Here is a 20,920-nt window from a genome sequence, read left to right as displayed (position 1 = left end):
GGACAAATTCTTAGAAAAGTACAACTTTGCAAAATTGAATCAGGAAGAAATAGAAAATCTTAACAGACCCATCACAAGCACAGAAATTGAAACTGTAATCAGAAATCTTCCAGCATACAAAAGCCCAAGTCCAGAGGCTTCACAACTGAATTGTACCAAAAATTTAGAGAAGAGCTAACACCTATCCTACTCAAACTCTTCCAGAAAATTGCAGAGGAAGGTAAACTTCCAAACTCATTCTATGAGGCCACCATCACCCTAATACCAAAACTTGACAAAGATGCCACAGAAAAGAAAACTACAGGCCAATATCACTGATGAACATAGATGCAAAAATCCTTAACAAAATTCTAGCAAACAGAATCCAACAACATATTAAAAAGATCATACATCATGACCAAGTGGGCTTTATCCCAGGGATGCAAGGATGCTTCAATATCCGCAAGTCAATTAATGTAATACACCACATTAACAAATTGAAAAATAAAAACCATATGATTATCTCAGTAGATGCAGAAAAAGCCTTTGACAAAATTCAACATCCATTTATGATTAAAAAAAAAAACAACCCTCCAGAAAGCAGGAATAGAAAGAACATACCTCAACATAATAAAAGCTATATATGACAAACCCTCAGCAAACATTATCCTCAATGGTGAAAAACTGAAAGCATTTCCCCTAAAGTCAGGAACAAGACAAGGGTGCCCACTCTTAACACTACTATTCAGCATAGTTTTGGAAGTTTTGGCCACAGCAGTAAGAGAAGAAAAAGAAATAAAAGGAATCCAGATTGGAAAGGAAGAAGTAAAATTCTCACTGTTTGCAGATGACCTGATCCTCTACATAGAAAACCCTAAACATTCCACCAGAAAATTACTAGAGCTAATCAATGAATATAGTAAAGTTGCAGGATATAAAATTAACACACAGAAATCCCTTGCATTCCTCTACACTAACAATGAGAAAACAGAGAAATTAAGGAAACAATTCCATTCACCATTGCAACGAAAAGAATAAAATACTTAGGAATATATCTACCTAAAGAAACAAAGGACCTATATATAGAAAACTATAAAACACGGGTGAAAGAAATCAAAGTGTACACAAATGGAGAAATATACCATGTTCATGTATCAGAAGAATCAATATAGTGAAAATGAGTATACTACCCAAAGCAATCTACAGATTCAATGCAATCCTTATCAAGCTACAAATGGTATTTTTCACAGAACTAGAACAAATAATTTCACAATTTATATGGAAATACAAAAACCCTTGAATAGCCAAAGCAATCTTGAGAAAGAATGGAACTGGAGGAATCAATCTGCCTGACTTCAGTCTCTACTACAAAGCCACAGTCATCAAGACAGTATAGTACTGGCACAAAGACAGAAATATAGATCAATGGAACAAAATAGAAAGCCCAGAGATAAATCCATGCACCTATGGACACCTTCTCTTTGACAAAGGAAGCAAGAATATACAATGGAGAAAAGACAATCTCTTTAACAAGTGGTGCTGGGAAAACTGGTCAAGCACTTGTAAAAGAATGAAACTAGAACACTTTCTAACACCATACACAGAAATAAACTCAAAATGGATTAAAGATCTAAATGTAAGACCAGAAACTATTAAACTCCTAGTGGAAAACATAGGCAAAACACTCTCCGACATAAACCACAGCAGGATCCTCTATGACCCACCTCTCAGAATATGGGCAATAAAAGTGAAAATAAACAAATGGGACCTAATTAAAATTAAAAGCTTTTGCACAACAAAGGAAACTCTAAGCAAGGTGAAAAGACAGCCTTCAGAATGGGAGAAAATAATAGGAAACGAAGAAATGAACAAAGAATTAATCTCAAAAATATACAAGCAACTGCTGCAGCTCAATTCCAGAAGAATAAAAGACCCAATCAAAAAGTGGGCCAAAGAACTAAACAGACATTTCTCCAAAGAAGACATACAAATGGCTAACAAACACATGAAAAGATGCTCAACATCACTCGTTATCAGAGAAATGCAAGTCAAAACCACAATCAGGTACCATTTCACCCAGTCACAATGGCTGCGATCCAAATACAAGCAATAAATGCTGGAGAGGGTGTGGAGAAAAGGGAACCCTCTTACACTGTTGGTGGGAATGCAAACTAGTACAGCCACTATGAAGAACAGTGTGGAGATTCCTTAAATACAGGAAATAGAACTGCCATACCAGTCCATTCTAAAGGAGATCAGCCCTGGGATTTCTTTGGAAGGAATGATGCTAAAGCTGAAACTCCAGTACTTTGGCCACCTCATGTGAAGAGTTGACTCATTGGAAAAGACTCTGATGCTGGGAGGGATTGGGGGCAGGAGAAGGGAACGGCAGAGGATGAGATGGCTGGATGGCATCACTGACTCAATGGACATGAGTCTGAGTGAACTCTGGGAGTTGGTGATGGACAGGGAGGCCTGGCGTGCTGCGATTCATGGGGTCACAAAGAGTCGGACATGACTGAGCAAGTGAACTGAACTGATGACCCAGCAATCCCACTGCTGGGTATACACACTGAGGAAACCAGAATTGAAAAAGACACGTGTACCCCAATGTTCATTGCAGCGCTGCTTATAATAGGCAGGACATGGAAGCAACCTAGATGTCTGTCAGCAGATGAATGGATAAGAAAGCTGTGGTACATATACACAGTGGAATATTACTCAGCCATTAAAAAGAACACATTTGAATCAGTTCTAATGAGGTGGATGAGACTGGAGCCTATTATACAGGGTGAAGTAACCCAGAAAGAAAAACACCAGTACAGTATACTAACGCATATATATGGAATTTAGAAAGAAGGTACTGATAACCCTGTATGCAAGACAGCAGAAGAAACACAGATGTATAGAACAGTCTTTTTGACTCTGTGGGAAAGGGGGAGGGTGGGATGATATGGGAGAATGGCATTGAAGCATGTAAAATATCATATGTGAAATGAATCGCCAATCCAGATTTGATGCATGATACAGGGTGCTCGGGGCTGGTGCGCTGGGATGACCCAGAGGGATGGGATGGGGAGGGAGGTGAGAGGGGGTTTTCAGGATGGGAAACACATGTACACTCATGGCAGATTCAAGTCAATGTATGGCAAAACCAATACAATATTGTAAAGTAAAATAAATACATTTTTAAAAAGAATTAGAAAATATAAAAGCAAGGGAAAAGCAATAGGTAACAATTAGGGATTCCCATAAGGGTGACTTTTCAACAAAAGCTGCAAAGGGAGGGGCATGATATACTTAAAGTAATAAAGAGGAATAACCTCCAATCAAGAATACTCTACCTGGCAAGGTTCTCTTTCAGATATTTGATAGATTAAAAGCATCACAGACAAGAAAGAGCTGAAAGAGTTCAGCACTACCAAAATAGCTTTACAACAAATGTTAAAGGAACTTATCTAAGTGAGAAAAGACTATGACTAGAAACATGAAAATTATGGAAAGGAAAAATTCATCAGGAAAGGCAAACATATAGTAAAGATAGGAAATCATCCACTCAGAATAAAAACTAGTAGGATTATTAAAAGACAAAAGTAGTAAAATCATCCATAACTACAATGAGCAGTTATGTGATACACAAAACAATTAGATGTAAAATATATCAAAAACACTAATCATGAGGCTCATAGAGTACAAGTGCAGGGTTTTAAAGATGTATTTGAAATTAAGACATCAGTAATTGTATAACCATCATATATATATATTATATATATATAATGAGTGATATATAAAAACCTCATGGTAACTATAATCTAAAAATCTGTAATAGATATACACACAGAAAAAAAGAAAAAGGAATCCAAACTTAACAGTAAATATAACCATCAAATATAAGAGAACAGAGCAAAAGAAGAAAGGAAGAAAAAAACTACAAAACAACCTCATAAAGAATTTTTAAAAGGCAATAAGAACATACATTAAAATTCAACATATGTTGAAATTAGTTTCAATGTAAATGAGCTAAATGCTACAATGAAAAGACATAAAGTAGCTTAATGTAAAAACAGGCCTGCATGTAGGCTGCCAACAAGAGATTTGCCTCAATCTAAGGAGACACAAACTGAAAGTGAGAGAATGGAAGAATGTATTCCATGCAAATAGGTTGAAAAGAAAGCCAAGATAGCAATAGTTGTATCAGAAAAAATAGACTTTACAATAAAGACTGGTAGAAGAGACAGGATATTACATTATTATCAAGGAATCAATCCAAGAAGAAGATATAAGTATTGTTAATATACCCCAACATAGGAGCATCTAAACACAAAAAGCAAATACCAGCAGACATAAGGGAGAAGTCAACAGTAACACAGAAATAAAGACAGTTCTAAGAGGGAAGTTTATAGTGATACAAGTTTACTTTGTCAAGCAAGAAAAATCTTAAATAAACAACCTAACCCTACACATAAAGGGCCTAGAAAAAGAACAAACAAAACTCAAATTTAGTCAAAAGAAAGAAACATAAAGATATGAGCAGAAATAAATGAAACACAGAGTAGAAAAAGAATAGAAAAAGTCAATGAAACTAATAGCTGTTTCATTGAAAAGATTAAAAAATTGATAAGCATTTTGCCAGATTCATCAAGTAAAAAAGAGAGACAGCCCAAATCAATAAAATAAAAAATAAAACTTTTTGTTACAACTGACACCACAGAAATTCAAAGGAACATAAGAGACTACGGAAAACAACTATACACCAATAAGATGAACAACCTATAAGAAATGAACAAGTTCTTAGCAAGGTACAATCTCTCAAGTTAGAACTAGGAAAAAATAGAAAGTAGGAGCAGACCAAGTACTACTAATGAAATTGTGTCAATAATTAAAAAAAAAAAAAACTTCCAGGAAACAAAAGTCAAGATCAGATGTCTTCACAGGAGGATTTTACCAAAGATTCAGAGAAGAGTTAACAAGAAACTTTCTGAAAGTATTCCCCCAAAAAATTGCAGAGGAAGGAATGCTTGTGAACCCATTCCATGAGGTCAGCATAACCCTGATACAAAGATATTAAAAAAAAATTATTACTGATGAACATGGGTGCAAAAATTCTCAACAAAGTATTAGGAATCTGAATCCAACAATACATGAAAAGGGTTATAAAACATGATCAAGTAGGATTTATTCCAGGGATTCAAGGATAGTTCAATACCCTCAAATCAATCACTGTGATATACCACATTAACAAACTGAAGAATAAAACTATATGATTATCTCAATAGATGTAGAAAAAGGTTTTGACAAAGCTCAACATCCATGTATGATACAAACTCTCCAAAAGTGGCCATAAAGTGAACATACCTTAACATAATAAACACCTTATTGACAAACCTACAGCTAACATCATACTCAGTGATGAAAAGCTGAAAGCATTTCCTGTAAGATCAGGAACAAGACAAGGATGCTCACTCTCACTATTTTTATTTAACATACTATTGGAAGTCCTAGCAACAGCAGTCAGACAAGATAAATGAAATTAATCCAGATTGGAAAGGGAGAAGTAAAACTCTCACTGTTTGCAGATGACATGATACCATACAGAGAAAATTCTAAAGATGCCACTGGAAAACTACTAGAACTCATTAATAAATTTGGTAAAACTGAAGGATGTAAAAGTAATATACACAAATCTGTTGCATTAGGAGGTAATCCCACTTATCAAATTAAGAAGGAAAAATGCCTAGGAATATACCTACCTAAGGCTTCCCTGATAGCTCAGTTGGTAAAAAACCTGCTTGCAATGCAGGAGAACCCGGTTCAATTCCTGGGTTGGGAAGATCTGCTGGAGAAGGGATAGGCTACCCACTCCAGTATTCTTGGGCTTCCCTTGTGGCTTAGCTGGTAAAGAATCTGCCTGGAATGCAGGAGACCTCGGTTTGACCTGTAGGTTGGGAAGATCCCCTGGAGAAAGGAAAGGCCACCTACTCCAGTATGGTGGCCTGGAGAATTCCACGGACTGTGTAGTCCATGGGGTTGCAAAGAGTTGGACACCACTGAGTGACTTGCACTTTCACTGTTTTTCAAGGAGATAAAAGTCCTGTACTTGGAAAACCATAAGACATTGCTGAACAAAATTGAAGATGATACAAACATATGGAAAGATATACTGTGTTTATGAACTGGAAGAATTGACATTTTTCAAATGACCATACAACTCAAGGCAATCCACAGTTCAATATAGTTCCTATCAAAATTCTAAGGATGTTTTTCACAGAACTAGAACATATAATATAAAAATCTGTATGGAAACACAAAAGAATAGCCAAAATGATCTTGAGAAAGAACAGAACCAGAGGAATCAGGCTCCCTGACTTCAGACTATACTACAGAGTTACAATAATCAAAACCAGTATAGTACTGGCACAAAAACAAACACAGAGATCTGTGGAAGAGTATGGAGAGTCCAGAAATAAGTCTGAGGTTATGTTGTCAAATTCATCTACAACAAAGGCAAGAATATACAGTAGAGGGAAAAAAAACAAACAGTTTCTTAAGTAAGTGGTGCTGGGAAAACAGGACAGCTACATGAAAAGGAATAAAATTAGAACATCCTCTAGCATCTTACACAATAACAAACTCAAAATGGTTAAAGACCTAAATATAAGACCAGAAACCATAAAAATGCTGTAAGTAAAAATAGAATACTCTGACACAAATCATACCAATACATTTTTTGGATCTGTCTCCTAAGTCAAAAGAAATAAAATATAAACGGAACCTAATTAATCTTAAAAGCTTTTGGATGGCAAAGGAAACTATCAACAAAACAAAAGACAATCTATTAAATGGGAGAAAATATTTGCAAATTATATGACTGATAAGGGGTTACTTTCCAAACTATATAAACAGCTCATACAACTCAACATAAAAAAAAAACAAAAAACACTCCAGTTTAAACATAGGCAAATGACCTGAATTTTTTTCTAAAGATGACCTACAGATGGCCAACAGGCATATGAAAAGATACTCAACGTCATAAGTCCTCAGAGAAATGAAAATCAAAACCACAATGAGATATCACCTCATGGCTTCAGAATGGCTATCATCAAAAAGAACACAAATAACAGAATATATATATATGTGGACAGGGAGGCCTGGCATGCTGCAATTCATGGGGTCGCAAAGAGTCAGACACAACTGAGCAACTGAACTGAACTGATCTGAGATATGTATATCTAAGTCACTTTGCTGTACAGAAGAAATTAATGCAACATTGTAAATCAGCTATATTTCAGTAAAAGTTTAAAAATAATGATAAAATAATAAAGTATTTATAAAATAACATAATAACAAGAGAATTGTGAAAATGTGGAGAAAACAGACCCCACATACCCTTTTGGTGGGAATGTTTCCTATGGAAAACAGTATGGAGGTTTCTCAGAAAACCAGAACTACCGTATGACCCAGCAATTTCACTCCTGGATATTTATCTAAAAAAGAAAGAAAGAAAGAAAGCACTAATTTTTAAAGATACATGCATCCAGTGTTCATAGCGGTATTATTTACAATTGCCAACATATGGAAGCAACCTAAGTTTCCATCAAGAGATTTGTGCATAAAGAAGATGTGGTATATTTACTAAAAAGAAACAGACTCACATATACAGAGGATAGAGTAGTGGTTATCAGTGGGGAGAGGGATGTGGGGAGTCGCAAAATAGTCGTAGGAGAATAAGAGGTACAAAGTATGTATAAAATAAGCTGCAAGGATATATAGTTCAGCACAGGGAATATGGGCAATATTTTATACTAACTATAAATGGAATATAACTTTTTAGAAATGGTAAATCACTGTGTTCTACACCTGAAACTTATACATTGTATATCAACTATATCCCAGTAAATTTTTTTTTCAATAATTGAGTTTTGGAAAACACTTCTAGAATCTAGTACTTGCATGCCTTTTATCAAGTAGCCTTTTTATATGTTCATTTCAGAAATGGGAAAATGAGAGCTACTTCATACCAGGACAACTCAAAAAAGACTTATCTAAGCTTAATGGTCACTTTTAAGATTACACTGGAAAAATGAAAATAATCTATATATTTTATTAGGTTGGATTTTCTTGTGCTTACTAGCATCATAATTGGAGAGTGAAGTTAACTACAATGGCCAAATAGGATATTACAAATTATTTTATTATAGTTATTTCTTTTACCATGGACTATTTAGAGAATATATGACATGATTTCCCAACCTATGTATTGTAATTCTTTAGTCTTTTGTATAGACATTGGTGAAAAATAGTGACTTAGATTTAGATTTATATATATATTATATATATATATATATATACACACACCGGAGAAGGCAATGGCACCCCACTCCAGTACTCTTGCCTGGAAAATCCCATGGATGGAGGAGCCTGGAAGGCTGCAGTCCATGGGGTCGCAAGGAGTCGGACACAACTGAGCGACTTCCCTTTCACTTTTCACTTTCATTCATTGGAGAAGGAAATGGCAACCCACTCCAGTGTTCTTGCCTGGAGAATCCCAGGGGCAGGGGAGCCTGGTGGGCTGCTGTCTCTGGGGTCGCACAGAGTCGGACACGACTGAAGTGACTTAGCAGTAGCAGTAGCATACACACACACACACACACACACACATACATACATACATACACACACGCATAAATAGAAGTGCCTGTCACAATTTTGCCTATTTAATAAATGTTTATATTTCTTTATTACTTAAAAGGTAAATTAATTTCCTTTTCAGCTTTATTTCACAAGAAGGGCTATTTGATTGTATTTTTTGATTGTAGGGAAATAAGTACCTTGTGTAGGTGCTTATCTTTGAAGTTACAAGTTCTATTCTGCTTTTAATAAGCATCATAATTGGTGTTTAGCAAGTGAAATGTTATAGTAAAATATAGAATTTTTAGAGAAGAAGTAATGGGTTTAGGATTAAGACTGTTATCTTTATACTTTCCTTACCCCCATGGAAAAAGAAACTGTGAAGATTTTAAATAAATATACGCATAGCACCAAAAATGCTTCCTTTATTGTAAATACCCATTTCTGTTTTGTCTGTCTGCAGCTTTTCCACTGTAAATGGGTTAGATATTTGTTTTGAATTTTTAAAAACTAGCAAAGTAAGTTATTTTTTATTTTGTGGAGACTTTGTTTGGATTTAGTGTTTGGCAAGCAGGATAGGAGTTTAGTTTCATACTTTGCATCATCTTTGTATCACCTCTCAGTTGGTAGGGTAAGAGCAGGCCTGGCTCCCACGTGGGGAAGGTAGTAACATGTCTGTTCTGTGGATGGCGGCCTCTGTTGGGGTATTGTGTGAAAAGCCCTGGATGCTCTGGAGAAGCAATTGTGGGCCCTCTCATCCCCGCATCGATGGGGGACAGGTGTACCTGTGTGATCAGGTGTCTGACCTGTGCTTCACTTAGTTGGGGGTCTGTCCCCTATTCTTCCTTCTCCTATTCCTGCTTTCCTCATTTTTCTCTGCCCACTCCTTGCCTCCTCTTTTCTTCTTACTCATCTGTTATTGGCAGTCAGTTTACTGAGAGGGCTTTCCCCTTTTCTCTACTCAAAGTCCTTTTCCCTGAAAGGTCGATGGCATGCTTTGGGAGAGGAAGATACCGCCTGGGGGTGAGAGTGACCCACACATGGGCACAGTTGCTCTTGGCCATTGTGATAAATTGTGGCGACCAAAGGTATCCCTTTCTGAAATGCCTTGAATAAAATATTTGAATTGTGTTGTGTGATATAGGTTCTATACATGCACGTAAGACATGCCTGTACATGCTTGTGTGGGTGTTGCAAATATTTCTCATGATTTTACTGGGGATTCCTGTAGAGATTACTTTTTAGAAGTTGAAATTAACTTTAAAATTTAGGATTTAAAATATCTTTAGGAAATGTCCTCATATAGCAGATGTTACTGGGCAAGAAGGAGAGTGGTCTATGGTGAAATTAAGTGGATCTGTCGCTCAGTCTTGGCTTCCGTCTTCACCGAGGTCTGCTGATCTTCCATAATTTCATTTGAAGATTAATTAGAGAAGGGCCTTAGGACCTCATGGTCATCTACATAATCCACTTTGAAATCCAAGGGCAGAGAAGAAGGGACACATGGTAGAACTAATAATGTGTTTCCATAGGGCGAGCTTTTAGAAGTAACAACCGAATACATTTTGCTGAGTTTGGTAGGTCTAGTTTTTGACGTTTGGAGTATCCCTGATTTTCTGTTTAACTGTGATGTCTGTATTGCTCCCCAGGAAGTGTGCGACATGAAGTCTGAGGGTCAGGCCACTGTCATCCAGCGGCTGGAGCAGACCATCGAGGATCTGAAGACCAAGATAGCTGAGCTGGAGAAGCAATACCCTGCCCTAGACACGGGTCTGGAAGCCCTCAGGTTGGGCGAAAAGGATGTCGGATATGAAAGGATTGTACAGGCCAAGTCCATCCAGACGTCCCCGATGGAAGAGGGTGGTGTGCTAGCACGTCCTCCTGGGGGGTCCCCGCCGGCTCCCCCACCCTTGACTGCACATGGAGAATCAACAGGGCTGCCCTTGCCTTCGGGACCTCAGACCATGTTCTGCTCAGAGATCTCTTTGGTTGTGTCTCCAAGGCGGATATCAGTTCAGCTTGATGCACAGCCGTCCCTCCAGCCTCCACCGCCTGCATCCCTCCCCTGGTCTGACAGTCATGGACAGGCCAGGTCCCAGCCTTCCCATCCTCCTCTTCACACTGGGTTTGAAACCAGCCAGGAGCACTCTGCTTTCTCCTCCTCTGGAAACGGCTGTGACATCCCCACTGCACCACCTCTGCCTCCAGAGACCACCGAGGCTTCCCCAGCACCCCTGACCCCCGGTGCACCTGAGCCTGCACTGCCCAGTCCAGCGGGCCTCTCACCTCCTCCTTGTCTGGGTCCAGAGATGCTGCCACCTCCTCCTCTACCTTTGCCTGGAGTGGGAGTTCCTCCCACCCCTCCTCTTCCCGGGGTGGGGATCCCTCCCCCCCCACCTCTTCCCACCGTGGGAATACCTACCCCTCCACCTCTTCCCGGGGTGGGGATCCCTCCCGCTCCTCCCCTTCCCGGGGTGGGGATCCCTCCCGCCCCTCCCCTTCCCGGCGTGGGGATCCCTCCCGCCCCTCCCCTTCCCGGCGTGGGGATCCCTCCCGCCCCCCCTCTTCCCGGCGTGGGGATCCCTCCCGCCCCCCCTCTTCCCGGCGTGGGGATCCCTCCCGCCCCCTCTCAGCGTGGGGATCCTCCCGCCCCTCCCGGCGTGGGATCCCTCCCGCCCCCTCTTCCCGGCGTGGGGATCCCTCCTCCCCCTCCCCTTCCCGGCGTGGGGATCCCTCCCGCCCCTCCCCTTCCCGGCGTGGGGATCCCTCCCGCCCCGCCTCTTCCCGGCGTGGGGATCCCTCCCGCCCCGCCTCTTCCCGGCGTGGGGATCCCTCCTCCCCCTCCCCTTCCCGGCGTGGGGATCCCTCCCCCCCCCCTTCCCGGCGTGGGGATCCCCTCCCGCCCCCTTCCCGGCGTGGGGATCCCTCCCGCCCCGCCTCTTCCCGGCGTGGGGATCCCTCCTCCCCCGCCTCTTCCCGGCGTGGGGATCCCTCCTCCCCCGCCTCTTCCCGGCGTGGGGATCCCTCCTCCCCCTCCTCTTCCCGGCGTGGGGATCCCTCCTCCCCCTCCTCTTCCAGGCGTGGGAATACCCCCCACCCCTCCTCTTCCTGGAGTGGGAATTCCTCCTCCCCCACCTCTTCCCAGTGAAGGAATACCTCCTGCCCCACCTCCTCCTCCTCCTCCAGGTGTGGGGATTCCACCTCCTCTAACCCCTCAGCCCCCACCCCCTCCTGGATCAGGCCTTCCTCTCCCACGACAAGTTGGGAGTAGCACTTTACCGACACCTCAGGTGTGTGGCTTTCTTCCTCCTCCGTTGCCTCTTGGCTTGTTTGGATTTGGGATGAACCAGGAAAAAGGGAGTAGGAAGCAGCCAGTAGAGCCTTGTCGGCCAATGAAGCCTCTATATTGGACAAGAATTCAGCTGCACAGTAGAAGGTAACACCCGCGGCGTTCCTGTTTGCATAATTTGTCAACACGAGCGAAGTGGTTTCCTCTCTGTACCACTCCAAACCTAGTCTCTAGATTTTTACATGAATATTTAGTGGAGCAATTTTAGACTTTTCTCCAGAAGTATCCAAGTGATAAATCATGTGTATCAATGTACACATTTCTGTCTATATAGTTTTTTAATTTCTTTTTAAATTGAAGGATAATTGCTTTACAGAATTTTGTTGTTTTCTGTCAAACCTCAACATATGTAATTTTTAATTGACCTTTTAAGGATTGATGGATAGATCTTTCTTGGCCTATGTGAGCTGTTGCCTTGTTGCAAAGCCTCATTCTGACAAATAACTTATAAAAGTAAATCAAATCGTTAAACAGACAAAGCCTTGATGTATTCTGCATCCTTTTGAAGGCATGGTCTTGTTTGACTATTCAGAAAAGTGATACACAAAAGTCCACATGTGTGGATTTCACCCCGTGTGTGAAATGATTTACGTCTGACCATTTCATGGCACTTCTATAGATGATTTGCAATGCTGTGAAGTCATAAAATCACAAACTACATGACTTTTATGAAAGACATGATATTTATAAAAGAATGCCTCCCAGCAGGTTTGCTGCTGGTGTATTACTTACCCATGGATGGTCCGTAACCTGGTTCCCTGAACCTTGGGATGGTGCCAGAGATAACATGCCCTTTAAATTTCCCCTGGACTTTCTTATACCGAGTTCTCATGACTTTGAATTTGTGGTTGTCTGTGATGTGGCACAGATTTAGAAATAGGATATTTACTAGACTCATCTTCATTTCTTGTATTAATTTTCTCTTCTCTGAATCATAGTGGAGGGTCTATTTTGACTGCTTCTAACTTTGTTGTTCATTCTCTGAGTACTTTGCCAGGTCACTTCCCATTGCTGAGGCATCGTTTCCAGCTGTGCTCCAAACTCATTTTTCCCATGTGCATTATATGAAATTCTTTTATTTTGTTGGTTTGCTTTTTAAAATGGACCTTCGTTTTCAGGCGGTACTACCTACCTGTCTCTGTGGTCACTGAGGAGTCAGATGACATGAGTGCTGGACAGTGGTAGGGAGACAGAAATGCCACTCTGTAGATAGAAAGTGATTTATTTTTAACCCACGGAACTTAAGGGTCAGGTTGGAATGTGAGATACCAGACATTTCTTGCCTGGAGAGCCATACTGAAAAGGGTTCTTACATGTTTTATATAATGACTTGATGACTGAGAATTCCTAGAAAGAAAAGAATTCCTTTCTAGGCAAAGGTTTCATCCTGTATTGATGCTGTTTCTCATCATGTTGGTTGATTAAACAAGTGCTGATCTTACAGAAAAGAGCATTTCCCCCATCCCCAACCTCCCTTCATCCTCTCCTTGCTCCTCTGGTGCCTGTGTCCTCCTGTCCCTGCAGTCCAGTTTGACGGCTCTCTCATGGGTTTTTGCTTAACTTTAGAGACTCCAGTGCTTCACTTATTTGGGAAAAAATTGAAGAACCATCCATAGATTGTCATGAATTTGAGGAATTGTTTTCTAAATCTACTGTCAAGGAAAGGAAGAAACCCATTTCTGACACCATCACAAAGACCAAGGCTAAGCAAGTGAGTATTCATATGTTTTCTGAAATTGGACAGTATTTTGGGCATAAGTGTGAACTTTCACTGGAGAAAAACTTTGACACCATTTTCAGGGTTGTGTCCGCTCCACAGTCTGTAAGCAGATAGTAGGCGTTAGCGTTTTAGAACATGTGGTTAAGTAAGACTTTCCCAGATAGAACAGCAAATAATCATCTCCACCAAGTGATCATGTTCTGACTATTTGATTTGTAGCCCCACGGTCCATATTTCCAAGATTTTAGCAGTTGCTTGTTTTTATAATTAGTTGTCTAGAAACAAACTGGAAATCAAGCTAGAAATCCAGTCCTTAGTAACCAATCATGTGTTTGGTATTTTGTTCCTATTCTAACACCTGAGTGGATGCCCTGTAGAACCTAGCTAAATAATCACCTTGAACTTGACACAGAGAAGAGATTCTTGTATCCAGTTCCAGCATCTCCATTCTGTGTTAGATCCTTTGATGCATCCTGTGACACTTGAGTCCTAGAGAGAAAGAAAAGTACATTTGGAAGAAAACATTTTCATACAGTATTTTCCCACTGGTCCACACTGTGGCCTTGATCATGAACTAATTTTGTATCTCTCTCAAGGCAGCCATTCAGGAAAGCATAGCAAAGCCCAGAACAATGAGCTCAGAAGGAAGGCACTGCTGTTGGTGTGCATCTTTCATCCTGAAGAGGGCTGGTAGCAGCTCTGTCTTTTTGGGTGAAAGAAAGAGAATTGAGGTCTGAAGCCTCAGGACTCTCTTGGCACAGCCTCTCCAGATGAGTGAAAACTGAGGGGTGATATGGTCCTGTGAACTTTTGCTCTGACCTGGAAGTTGTAGCTAGACGTCTGGCCCAGAGTTGTTTTCATTCATATTCATTTCAGACTCATCCCGTATGTCTCTATTGCTCTGACAGTGACGCAAACTCAAATGTGACACAGTGAATTTTTCAGAACCATTTATTGTAACACAGCTGGTTGCTGGTGACTTTAGATCAGAAACAATGGTAAACCTGTACCTTGTAGGCCCTGAATAAACATTTGTTCTGCAAATAAACCAGGCGACTGGAGGAGGAGGACTTTATACATACCCATGACTATTCCTGATAATGATTAAAGCCAGAAAATCAATTATCTCACAATAAGCAATTTGGTCAAGGTGGCTCTGTCATGGAATAAAGGTAAATGGAGAACCACATTTTTTCTGGCAGAGGTAAATAGTCTAAAAATCTTTCCCACAGCATCTTTGTATATAGGATGCATAGACTGAGTCATCATGTCTCTTCTCGTGGACGATTCTGGTGATGGAAAAGCTGTTTAGGTGAGGAATATGGGCAGGGCAGCATAGATGCCATGGAGGGCTGGGCATCAGGGCCATCACCTATCAAGCAGACAGGAATGACACGGGGCATCTATTTTATGGGATGAAATTCTTGCCCTCCCTGCCTCCCATCACTGCCTTTTCTTTGTTAAGTGAACACAGATAAGGAAGCTGTCTCATAATGCCTGAAAGTATAGGATTTTATGATTTCTTTGACATCGTGTTCAGTTTTTAAGCCTCCTGAAATGAGATTATGTCCAAATCATGAAGACAGCAACCTCAGCTAGTTGGCATGAGATGCAAGCTGCACATCTGAGTGGAGCATCAGCTCAGCACAGTTGCCTCACCCTATCATGAGCTGTTCCATAAACCATGGGGACAGAGCTTTGCCAGGGTTATCATTTGTACCCATTGGTGGTGATGCAGCTGTTGACCTTCAGCTTAAAGACAGTTTGTGGACCCGTCTCCATCCTGACTCCCAATGAGCTTGTCAGCATCTTCTTGGCCAGGGTCTAGTTCTCAGCCCTGCTTTTCAGATTTGTTTTTGGAAGGAAAAGTTTTTGTTTTTGTTTTTTCTGATGTGTTGGTGAAAGACCAATCTACTACAAACGGTTATATGGCTGAAGAAAGCGAGTTTTATTTAACTGTGTTGTGTTTGGAAGAAAAATCTATCCATTCTATCTACTTTAAAATTTCCATCTAATTTAAAATTTTGCTTAAAGAAAACATATTTTCCGGATGCAGGTGACATGGGGTCAAGGGTGCCAGCCCTCTGAGGAGCTGAAAATCTCCATATAAATTAGAGTCAGTCCTTTGTACTTGGGGTCCCTCTGTATGGTTCCATGTCCATGGATGCAACCACCCTAAGCTCTTGCAGCACTGCAATATTTACTATTGAAAAAAATCTGGATGTATGTAGACATGCACAGTTCAAATTGTTAACAAGTGGTTCCTCTTATCATATGCAGACATTCATTTCCAGTGAAATTAATAGCCATTAATGCTGTGACATGGTTTTATGAAGGTGTTTAAAGCTATTCTTCTCATATGTGATGGAAGCTAAGAATTCTGGTTTTCTTTAAATACTTCAAAATAGCTAAAATATTTTTTGTGATCTGTTGTCTTCTTGAAACTAAGAGTGTGGCTGAATGTTCTGGCCTTTAATAACTCTCAGAAAACACGTTTTCAGTGTTGTAACAGAGGTTCCTCAGCTGGAAACCTTGCTGTGTGGCATGATGAGAAAGAGGATGCTCTGTGGGTGCCGAGTGGCAGCAGTGAGGAGTGTCTGGTATTTCTCAGTCCTTTCTCCCCCCAAGTAACTCAAGACAGAGCCTTTCACTTTTTCTCATGGCACCTATGCTTAAGTTCTGTGCTGATATCTTAGCTCACCCGTCTTCGCTGTGGTTATGAAAACATAAGGAGATTTGCTGAGAAGGTACAGGGAGTTTATCAGACTGTTATTTCACCTAATTCTCCTTTAACAAATGAGTGTGATGCTTCCAGGTCAGAATTAAACATCAACCTGCTGATTTGGCACAATAGCAGCCCCATCTCCCAAGGAATCAAGAGGAAGATGGAAAAACCAGTGTCACCTGAGGCCCTTGTTTGACACATTGCACACACACAAACCTGTCCATTTTTAAGGTTTTTAAGAAACCTCTAGAGCGAGTACATGTGACCTGTGTCCTGCCACTCACAGAAGAGCTCAGTGACTGTTAATGTTGAGTGATCCTAAGCCACTTCAAGATCTTCATGTCCAATTAAAGATTAAGTTTAACTGAGCTTTTGAGCAGGAAACTGAGAGGATATACACTGGAATAATTTTGACAGTAAGAATTCCCTCAAAAAGAAGTTTCTAGTTAATCCAATGTCAAATGAGTTCCTGAGAAAATATATTTTGGGAAACACAGTAGCAGCAGCAGCTTCAGCAGTAGTAATAGTAACAGTGGAAACATGACAGCTGGGGAGCCTGCAGGCGTGTGGGCTCAGTTTACCCTCTGCTGCCACTGTCTCTGAGCCTCACCTCAGCTCAGTCCATCCTAGTGCATGGGCTCCGTGGTTGTGGTGTGCAGGCTAAGTAGCTCCGTGGCATGTGTGATCTTCCCAGACCCAGGGAGTGAACCTGGATTGGCAGGCAAATTCTTATCCACTGGACCACCAGGGAAGTCCCTGTACCTTACTTTTACTAATTGCAAATCTTTATCTTTAGATTTAAAAATATATTTTATCATATTTTTATGGATATCTGTGTCAGTGGATATTTCAGTATTCACAGGCTGATGGCCTGCATGATAATCTGACAGGCCTAGTTGTTTGTACTGGTGTTAAGTTTTCCTGTTGTAGCATGGCAAGGCTATGTTTTGGTTGGATTCTTAGACCTAAAATAATATCTGAAATACCAATTATAATAAGACAATTTAGATCTGTTTGGGAGAATACATCATAAACATTTAGTACTTTGTAACCTTTAACATAGTACCTGCTTTTAATAATGCATTTCTATTGCAAGCCTCACATCAAAATACAAAGCTATAGTTAGATGAACATACATATTGTGGATTCTAGATTTGCTTTAGATGTTGAAAGATTCATTATATTTTTGGAGATGTTTTTCCTAAAACTATTTGTAGAGCATACCCAGTCAATTCAAAGAATGCAACAATAATAACTTATTTTTAAAAGTTTTCTTTTAGTCAAAATATTATTTTTGCATTTCTAAACAGATGGCTAAAAGATAAACAGAATGCCAAATGAAATAATAAAAAGGAAATATAATTAGGCTAATGATCCATGACCTTGCTAGATATACTAGGAAAATTATATTTGACTGTCCTTTGAATTGTGAAGATTTAATCATGATGTTGAAGTTTAATTCTTTGGGACTTTGTATTTATATACTATGATGATATTAAGATTTTGTTGGTCTAGATATATTAGAAAAGGGTATTAAGTTTTAACTGCTGGAGTGTTTATTATGATACATCAACATTGAAAAAAGGGTTTGGAAAATATACTTAAGATTCACATTATGTTTTATGATTATCTGTGGGAAACTAAAACTCATCTATGCCTAAGTAAGACTTTTTGATCAGATGATGGGAGAGTGTTTTATCAGGTGTGGAGAACACAGGAACCTGAAGGGAAGCAGGGACACCAGTTATGTTCAGCTTTGCAGCCTTTCTTGACCCAATGGGAACAGAGTTTATCCATTGGAGCTAGGAGTACAGCAGAGACATGTGGCAGCCATGCCAGGGAGAGCACAGAGGTCCTTGGAGGCATCCCTCGATAGCCAGCACTGACCAGTTCTCACAGTGGACACTGTCTGCAATCAGGACTCTTGAATAGTGTGAATTTCTGGACTTAGGTTGTGGCTGTGAGAGGAGATGAGGCTGGAAGTTGGTCTTGTACAGAGGAATACGTGTTGAATCCTTGTTCCATGAGCAAGGATTAACCTTGCATCTTGTTTAAAACCCTAGGAAATCGGGCAATAGAGCAGCAGGCTTCTGTGTTCAAGAAGCTCCTGTCTGGCAGTTTCAGGGCTGTGGGTGTGGGCTGTTGACAGTCATTTCCCATCACTGATTGTGTGTCCTTCTCATCCTCCAGCAAGTCTTTAGATTTTTCTCATTGGACATATGAGTGAGAACTGAGATAAGTTAGGCCTGAAGTTAATTTTGTTGTCTTGGTGCTACATAGTGGAATGTATGTTTCTGTACCATGGACAGCAACAGGATTCTGGGCTACCCAAGAGAGCAGAAGTGATGCTGCTGACAGTAGACTGATTGTTCCCAGGGTACTTCCTGTGACCTAAGCTGAAAAATGTTCCCCATTATTTGGGGACACAAATTTAAGACTTACAAGAAAAATTAACGTTCTTGTTGGTATCTCTAGTGTTTCTTTAATTTAAAACTTAAGAGACACTAATGCTGGGGAAGGTTGAATGCAAAAGGAGAAGAGGGCAGCAGAGGATGAGATGGTTAGATAGCATCACCAACTCCATGGCCATGAATTTGAGCAAACTCTGGGAGATAGTGAAAGACAGGGAAGCCCGGCATGCTGTAGTCCATGGGGTCGCAAAGAGTCGGACACGACTTATTGACTGAACAACAGCAAGAAATAAATAAATGTATGTTTCTTTTTCAAAACTGTGTTCATAATGGAAAATATCTAACATATCTGCCTATTTTTGGTTATGTTAATAAGTGAATTTTTAAAATTACTAAACTTGTAACTTGAAACTCCATTTGAAAAATCATGTTAAAAATCTCTTTGAAGTTGGACCTTCTGGACAGACAGACAAGCAGCTTGGTAGGTCCTCTTCCAGTAAAACAACAATTTAACTGGCGAGAATTGTAACGGAAATACTTATCTAAAGTCTCTGGAAACTGTCCTCAGGACATAGAGGAGATGGAGAAACACCCACTCAAGAAAATTTCCTGAAACTCAGACCCGCGGGGTCCGAGCCCTGAGCGGCTCTATTCCTACCACAGGGTGTGTGCACCCAAGGCTCTGTCTGTGACTGTGGCTCTGCCCTGGGGGAGGCAGGAAGCCAGCATTTCTACTTTCTTCAGTCCTCTTGCAGAAGCTCTGTTTCAGGCAAGCATGGAGAACTAAGAAAGCATCTGAGAAGGGCTGTCTGGGGATCACAGTCAGCTCTAGAGGTCGCAAAGGCCGTGCACGTTGCCTCTGCTCAGGAGCCATCAGGGCAAGGACACAGGGTACTTGAACAGTGTCCCCAAACCTCATACAGATTCATCAGAACCAAGTGGAATCTTCATTGCACGAGACTCTTAAACACACCTTTGTGCAAACATTACCTGGGGAAGAATCCTAAGCCAGGCTTAAAAATAAAGTCAGTTATGCTTGGCAATCAGAAAGCTGTGTGCATGCCCCAGGCTGCACCTTCTCAGGAATGATTAGAGAAAATCAAAGTTACTAGTTCCCTGCTCAGTGTAGGGAGAAATTCTGTAAATGTCTCTCACCCACAAAATGGTTAACAGGAGAGCTTTAAGTGGTTAAAGGAGCAGAAGCACACTCTTTAGCTTTTGCTTTAGAGAAGAAGAGCGTGTGCAGTAAGGTCAGGCTGCACATTGCCTCAGGGACAGACTTCCCCAAGGCAGTACAGCCAAGTCACTGAGCAAATGAACAAGCAAACACAAAGACAGTAAGTTCTGGGGCCAGGAAGAGACAGGTGTCCCCAGAGCTCCTAATATGGTATCTGAAATGTCCAGTTTTCAACAGCAGTAAATGAGACATGTTGTTTGCTGTTTTAGTCGCTAGGTCACGTCCGACTCTTTGCAAACCCATGGAGAATAGCCTGTCAGGCCTGTCTGCCCATGGGACTTCCCAGGCAACAATACTGGAGTGGGTTGCCGTTTCCTTCTCTAGGGGATCTTCCTGGCCCAGGGATCGAACCCATGTTTCCTGCTTGGCAGGTCGATTCTTTGCCAGTGAACCACCTGGGAAACCCAAATGAGACATACAGAGAAGCACAAAAGTGTGATCCACATAATAGATACAAACAAACAGGCAACAGGAACTTCTTTCACAGGGACCCAGATGTTGTATCCAACAGAAATGGATTTCAAAGCACCATTTTAAATGTCTCCAGAAAACTGAAGAAAATGATTTCTAAAAAATAAAGGAATATATGATGATATTGTCTCATTAAATTGAGAATGCCAGTAAAGGGAAATTATTTTAAAATTCTGGAGTTGAAAAGTACAATAATCAAAATGAGAAAAAAGCACTAAGTGGTCAAACAGTTGGTTTCTGGCAGATGGCAGAAAAAACTGTCAGTCAACTTGAAGATAAATTAGTAGAGATTTTGTAGTCTGAAAAAACAGAAAATAAGGAAGTAAAAACTTCAGAAAAATGTGGGGTATCATTAAGTTATCAATGTACATGAAATGTATCAGAAGGAAAGGAGGAAGAA

General features: G+C 40.6%; 1 protein-coding gene across 1 annotated transcript in view; it reads left to right on the top strand.

Annotated features, from left to right (window-relative positions):
• Nucleotides 1-20,920, top strand: part of FMN2 (formin 2) — a 159,134-nt gene that overhangs the window by 73,111 nt on the left and 65,103 nt on the right. The window contains exons 4-5 of the mRNA XM_070366590.1: nt 10,257-12,043; nt 13,523-13,667. Coding sequence (XP_070222691.1) covers nt 10,257-12,043; nt 13,523-13,667 — 1,932 coding nt within the window. The remainder of the gene's footprint in view (nt 1-10,256; nt 12,044-13,522; nt 13,668-20,920) is intronic.

The sequence above is a fragment of the Bos mutus genome, chromosome X (genome assembly GCF_027580195.1).
Source record: "Bos mutus isolate GX-2022 chromosome X, NWIPB_WYAK_1.1, whole genome shotgun sequence".
Classification (NCBI taxonomy): domain Eukaryota; kingdom Metazoa; phylum Chordata; class Mammalia; order Artiodactyla; family Bovidae; genus Bos; species Bos mutus.
Note: the sequence above shows the minus strand (reverse complement) of the source record. Positions and strands in the feature narration are given on the sequence as shown.